This window comes from Pelophylax lessonae (genome assembly GCF_965119305.1).
Source record: "Pelophylax lessonae genome assembly, chromosome: 10".
NCBI classification, from domain to species: domain Eukaryota; kingdom Metazoa; phylum Chordata; class Amphibia; order Anura; family Ranidae; genus Pelophylax; species Pelophylax lessonae.
In genome coordinates, this window is record NC_138777.1 from 55127299 (window position 1) to 55134708 (window position 7410).

At 40.5% G+C, this 7410-nt stretch overlaps 1 protein-coding gene across 1 annotated transcript in view; it reads left to right on the forward strand.

Annotated features, from left to right (window-relative positions):
• Window positions 1–604, forward strand: part of LOC309565683 (solute carrier family 13 member 1-like) — a 69758-nt gene extending 69154 nt beyond the window's left edge. The window contains exon 16 of the mRNA XM_082270654.1: window positions 416–604. Coding sequence (XP_082126780.1) covers window positions 416–556 — 141 coding nt within the window. The 3' untranslated portion in view covers window positions 557–604. The remainder of the gene's footprint in view (window positions 1–415) is intronic.
• Window positions 605–7410: the final 6806 nt, after the last annotated feature.

The following is a 7410-nucleotide window of genomic DNA, read 5'->3' on the forward strand; positions in this document are numbered from 1 at the left end:
CCATCACTTTACTACATATAGCCTGTGCAAAGAGCAGAGCTGTGGGAGGGAGGGGCCAAGCAAGCCCATCCACTACAGGCTGCTTGGGGAAAATTACAGGAGGGGGCGGAGACAAGACCAGTCACTCTGCACAAAGAGGGAGAGCAGCAGTGACTGGTCTTTATTAGAGGAAGTTCCTGCACAGGGGCAAAATGCAGACATTGTGGCACGTAGGATTACTGCACAGATATGGAAGAAATACGCAAAGAACAACAACATTTAAGTAACTATACACACAGGTCTTGTGCTTTAAACTGAAATCAGAGCTAAATAAATCTGGTCTAAAGTAAAGCTTTTGATATATTGTATTTGAATATTTAAACATGGCGCACTTCAGCTTTGCTCTAAAACGTTATCTTTGTTTGCTTTTTTTTAGATGAAAGCTGGACTGGGGACAAACCTTATCAGCATGCTGACGTTATGTTTTGGACTTTATACCTGGGGAATACCTATGTTTGATCTAGACACCTTCCCTGACTGGGCGTCACACAATGCATCAGCAGTAGCATCTCCATAATGATATTTTTCTATCTACATTTTCTAACTGGAACAATGCAAATTTAGACTGGGAACTCAAACACTTCTTAGACAAGTCTGTCTACCATTTTCCACCCTGTGAGGTCATTGTTGGCTAAACATCAGGAGCATAAGGGTTTGCTGGAGACTTGTAACATCATTGAGATATGAGGCTTGGTGATGTCACTTGTGTCTGGAAATCTCTTAAAGACCAACTGAAGTCCTAAAAATATTCAGCCAGGCATGAGGCTAAGTTTACACAGCTTTAACACCAGTATAAGGAGCCTTATTTTCAAAATGAAAACTCAAGCCCTCAAAAATTAGTCATCTGGCTGAAATTAAAGCTTATTATCTTTGTGTAAAGCTTTGTGAATTGGGCCCATTTTTCTAAACCTAAATTTTTTTATGGTCTTCCTTCCACTTTCCTTGTAGCAGTTGAGTAGGATGTCCAAATATGTCTGCACATGGTAGTGGGCACTAGAGTTTGACCACCCTGCCCAGTGCTCTGTGTAATCTAATAGACCTGGTCAGACACACCCTCTGGTTTCCTCTGCATTAGAAGTCTTTCTAGGATCATGTGGTGAGGTGTGTGGCTGTCGCTCAGCTATGCCAGTACAGAGCACTGCAGTAGGAGGGCAGGAAGTCCATTAAAGCAATTCCAAGCTAAACTTAATAGAGAAAAAAAAAAAAAAGTATAGTCTTTGGATATTTGTACTCCAGTACATGGCATAAAAATGGATATTTGTACTCCAGTACATGGCATAAAAATGGATATTTGTACTCCAGTACATGGCATAAAAATGCCCAAGTACAGGAGCACAAAGTGAAAAGAAAAGGTATAATAATATGATTGGGCTTTGAAGTGATTTGGCTCATAAAATGTGTGCTTTCATTGTCCAGGATTTGTTTTTAAATTAATTAGGTGAATCCAATTCAGAAGGCCTTTTGGTAAATTTTGGCGCTTTTCCACTGCATGGAACCGAACGGTTCGGCTCGCTTTTGCGCTTTTCCATTGCATGGTACTGCATGGTACGGTGTTGGAACGGTACGGTACGGCGGCGCTTTTCCACTACATGGAACCGAACAGTACGGCTCGCTTAAACAGTACCACCTCAGTTGTGGTTCCAAGAGGGCCGTACCGGTACCATATCCCACAATCCTTTACATGCAGCCTTGACTGTTTGTCACTACTAACCACTGATTGGTCAAAGAATCATTGTTATCCCACCCACTTTACTTTAGTGGAAAAGCAAACCGTACCAAACCGTACCGGACCGTTCCAACACCGTACCATGCGGTACCATGCAGTGGAAAACCAAACAGAACCAAGCAGCGCCGAGTGGAGCCGAGCCGGTACTTGCAGTAGAAAAGTGCCATAGGAGTATACCTCCTAGTTTTACCAGTAGAACCTTCTTTCTCTAATTTGACTGACTTTACATCATTGTTTGGACAGTATGAAGAGGTGTACAAATTGGTATTACTTGTATCAGCCAATCAAATTGCATCTTTTCGTCAGACTAGAGCAGTCAAAAGAATGAAAGATGTATTCAAGAAAGCATAGTCCTGGAATCTTAATATTATCCTAGTGTCATAGGGGTATGTGACTAGGATGTCTGGATTTTTAGGGCTGGCAGCTTCTCCACGCCAATGGACACCCCGCTGTCTCCTTGGTTTGTAACTTAGGAAATCTGAGATCAAAGCACCACACCAAAATGTAATTGTCCAGACAGATTTATTTTAGGATTAGATGAGAATAACATTGTCACAAGGTCAACGCGCTTCGAACAACATAAAATACAAACATTTAATATATAATAAAGTAACCTACCTTTTTAAAATTATTTTTTAGATTAGGTTATAATATTTAATATTGTAAATGTATAATATATTAGATGTTTGTATTTTTTTAATGTATTTTATAAGGTTTGTTATCTAGCTCTGATGAAGGGGTGTGTTGACCCCCCCCAAACATGTTGGATTTGTGACCATATTTTTCTCAACTTACTATGGAATAAATCTGTCGGGATGATTACATTTTGGTGTGGCGCTTCAATCCCAGATTTCCCTTAGGTCTAATTTACACTATACAAGGCGGCTAATTGGAGAGCTGCCGGAACGATCATTACTCCGTCCGCTCTGCCCTGCCGGCTGCATCACACTGCTCCCCTTTTCTTTTTTATTGTTTTGAACAAGCCTTATTTGAAGTGTACTAAACATATAATTCATTCACTGCAATGTCAGGCGGCACGCTGCACTGCCTGACACTGCAGTGTGATTCGGCCCGGTGCACTGCGATAAAATGCAGCATGTCTGCATTTGTTGCAGCAGCGTATCGCTAGGCTGTGTTGCAGTGTGAATGGGAAACATAGGAAACAATTGTATCCTGTGTGTGCCTGCGGTGACAGACGTTTAACCATGCAGTAAAACCTCTGTCACTGCACATAGTGTGAATTGGCCCTCAAAACAATGAAAATGGAGCGGGTTCCATGTATACATTTTACCGTTTAAAAAGAAAAAAAAGTGTCTATTGGCCTTATCCAATAAACAGTGCAAGGAACAAGAGCGAAATGCAGGAACACGTAGCAACCAACATTCACTTTGCTGGGGTTAGCCCAATACAAGGCGATTTTGGTTCATTGCTATGCCCCAGCACTTTTTTGTTGCACCTTTGTTTGTGTCTATGATAAAAATTATGTAAAATTGACCAGGTTCACTGAAAATAGCACACAAAATAACTTTAGTGCTAATTATACACTGATATACTGTGCCAGGTTTACTACAAAGCCGCAGCTGGATAAAAAAGGAAAAATGTGGACTAGCTTAACTCCCAGCTTTGCCCATCATTTGTTTCAGAATTAGAAGGCTGGAGAACTAAAGCATGTGCCATGGCATGCTAACTGAGCTTCTATAATCTGTCTGAAGTGGACAATAGACTATCTGGGGCAAAGTTATTCTTTCCAAACAACAATTTCACTTTTACCTGTAAAGGTTCAAACTGCATCACTGGTTGGGATTACTTAAAAAAAGGGATTATAAACTCTGCAGGTAGATTATATGTCTGGAATCTTAAAAAGTTGCGAAATTCTTCTAATTTATTTCATTCCAACCCCTTGTGCCATCTCATTGTTTTAGACTAGAAGAACTGATCTGGTCATCCATAGCAACCTATCCTCTCCACACTGCACTGCATTCTGGGAGAATGAAAAGGAAAATCTGGTTGCCATGGACATCAAGAACAGCCCTTATTATGGGATGACCTAGTATATAAAGCATCCATGCTGTTGAAATAGATTGGCTTTGCATGGAAAAGCTTGGTCAAACAGGCCCCCAGAACATCTGTAGAACCTTCTTTCTTCTCCTTTAGATTCATACAGGAGATTGTAGGCAAATTTGTACAAGCCATTTAAACTGTATGGCGTTATCTCCAGTTGTGATTGAAGAGTATCCAGTATCTGACATATGTTGCCATCCTAATTTAAAAGCACCAGCTGCCTGGCTGTCATGCAGTTTCTTATCATGGTCATGCACCTTATGAATCACTGACCTGCAGCAAGCATTAGGCTATTGAAGTCAACTCTTCTGATGCACACTTGTTCCAGGTCAGTCATTTAAGTAATAAAGACACAACCATTTTTCCCATTCGGGGGAAAGTGACAGTCTCTGTAAAGCTCACTCCTCACCCACCTATAATCCTCCTTCATCCGCAGTTGTAACCCATGTGCAGGTTCTGTGTCAGATGACATTGGAGCTTACACAGGGCTGATGTAACCCCATCACACCCAACATTTTGGAAAATGAATAAGAAGTGCTGATACCCTCTGGTTTCTATATGCTTTTGTTTTATATTATTTTCTTAATTCCATGGTATGACAGTAGTGAGTATTGAGAGTCTGCATTTTGGGGCTGGCAGCTTCTGCCCAATAAAGGGCTTCCAAGGTCACCTTGGGTTGTGGTAGAGCTTGGTAAATGTAGAATTGAAGTGCCACAACATGACATTCAAGTAGAAATACAAATGTATTCCAATGATTGTTTGCAAAGCCAACGCGTATTGGGGACTTCATCAGGGCTTGAAGAATGTAACAAAGACACAGTGTATGTGGATTCAATGATTGTGGTATGGTTGGATCTTTTTGGAGTTCCGTCATAGAATTCGTCTGCAGCTGGTTCTGGCTAGGCCCTGGATATTTATGACAACTTCAATTAAGTAATGGGGAATACAACTAGTAGATCAGGAGGGGTTCATTTAAAAAGTGACTTTGCCTTGAATGGACAGTGACTGAGTCTCTATAAATGTAAAGGATCTACATGACGACATCCAGGCAACTAGAACTTTCGGGAGGAATTTGGCAACGCTTGTGTCTCATAACTGGTTCCTTTAATTGCTTAGTAAATAACTGTCAGTGATCTGTATAACAAATAGAAGAGGGCGCCAGATCAGTATAAGAAGAATTAAAAGTGTAATTTATTAAGTATCACTTACATTTAAACAAGCTGTAAACTGCACACAGGGCTGGTATAGTTGCTCAGATGAAAGTAGTGGTCTCAGGTTAGCCCGACGAAGGAGGCAGGGCCTCAGAAACGCGTTGCGGCCCGTTCTCTCTCTCTCTGTCTGTCTGCTTGTGCACTCAGCTGCAGTAGTGTGTGTCAGAGTCCCGGAGGCCGCTGGTTCTCCCCACGGTGATTCCTGGTCTGTGTCTGTATTTGCTCTCCAGTCCATCGAGCCCACTACTTTCATCTGAACAACTATACCAGCCCTGTGTGCAGTTTACAGCTTGTTTACATGTAAGTTATACTTAATAAATTACACTTTTTATGTTGCTTATACTGATCTGGCGCTCTCTTCTATTTGTTGCATGCCTTTGAGAGATCCCAATACCCATCGAGGAGCTGCCGGTGAATGGATGTGTCCTTTCTCCTATCAAGATTACCATCCCCCTGCAATAGTCTTCAGTGGACTCATATGACTGTTTGTTTGGCCAGTGAAGTGCTGATTCACCCGCTTTTCATTAGCAGGGGACTTTTGGCTAGTGATCTGTATAAGCCCACCATAAAAATATTTCTTTTTTTTTTAACCATGAAGAAGAATTAACCATGAAGAAGAATTGTAGCTTTTGAGGAAAAGCATTGTATTGAGCATTCTCAGACTGAACAGGTGTTCTTCGAAGTGTACAGTGCAGTTACTTTTGGTGCTAAATATGGTAGAAAAGATACTAGTAGAAGTTTGTTAATGTGCTTGTCTCCCTTCCCAGGTACCAAGCGGCTGAACAGTGCAGGATTCACTGATCGCTGGTACCTCGGGTAAGGAATGGCTTAGCAGTGCAGTACTGAGACCTGATGATAGTAATGACTGGGAACGACAACATCCCTCCACAAGCCAGGAGCATGGCATACTCAAAGCTGTTACAGATATTAAAAGCTTTTGTATGCTCTTGTTGAATTGGCATTAATCGCTCTGTCTGTGAACTGCAGCCGTATGGGCAGAACTATTATATGTTCCTTTTGGCATGTGCTGGACAATGCTTATTTTTTTATTTGCACAGTAGGGTAAAATAATTGCATTATCACAGGTCGATTGCACAAAAGCTCAAATTCTGTTTTTGGGAGGATTTTTTTACTATAAATTATGTATCTTATTAACCTGGAGAGACTAACAATAGACTCCAAGTGTTTAATAATAATAATAATTTTGAATAAAAAAACGCAGTGATTGTATTCTTGCTTGTGTTGTAGCCAAATTATTTCATGCTTGGATTGGGAGGTGACTTTGCTTTAAAGTGACAATATACAATTTTTTTTTTTTTGCTGTTGTAATCTGACTTCCTGTTAGAGAGTGGCTACGTTCATTCTCCATGGTCCCTCTGTATGTAAGAACGTAGTCCCCCTCTCTCTTGCTCACTCTCAAGATAGACTATGGGATTTGCAGTGTGCATTGAGCAGTGCACATGATCACAACTATCATGCACTGCTATTTACAAGCAAACGAATGAAAGAGGGAAAAAGAGGGATTCATGAGGACAGTACGAGGAGGAAGAAAAATAGATTACCAGGGCCATAAAGTAATATATGGGTTATATTTGGAGAATACAGATACAGTTTATTGTCTCTTTTAGGAGTCATTATTCTTTTCAGAAGATTGGTAAGACCAAAAGTAAACAGTCCAGATGTCAAAAGCTATCAGGCCCATTCTCGTCTGTGTGGATTTCTTCAGTATTGGTCTGGAGTGTTCACCTAAGAGATAGAAGCTCCATCAGGATGAAGGGACTCCTTTTCTTTGGTATTGGTCTGGTGCCCGGCGGATGGTTCTTCCTCCCTTGTTCCTCAGTGAGTACAGCGGCAGGGAGGTTCTGCGGGAGCCGATGGCAGAGAGTCCCTGTCTCTTCCCTACACCGAAACCATACTTCTGTGTTTATACATGACCGTAGATATCGGTATGTACAGGACAAGTGCCGAAGGTGGCAGAATGGAGTTCTGTCATGTTCCGGCTGAAAATGAAGCACTGCTACTATATCTACTACAAGCAGAAATTAGCTGAAATATACAATATTCATATTAATAATAACAGTATAATTTTTTTCAAAGTATTACCTACTATAACAACTTCAGGCAGAAAATAGTTGAACATATAACATATATAATATTATTAATTATGATGATACTATAAAAAAAAAAAGAAAATAACAAGCAGATTTTATTTGTTTTGTTTTTTTTTCTAAGCATTATCTACAATATCTACTTTAAGCAGAAAATAGCTAAAAAAATTGGATTTTTGTCATACCGTAAAATCCTTTTCTTTTGATGTTCATTGACGGATGTAGTCTCTGATCTTCATATCAGTAGAGTTATACTGCCCCTTAC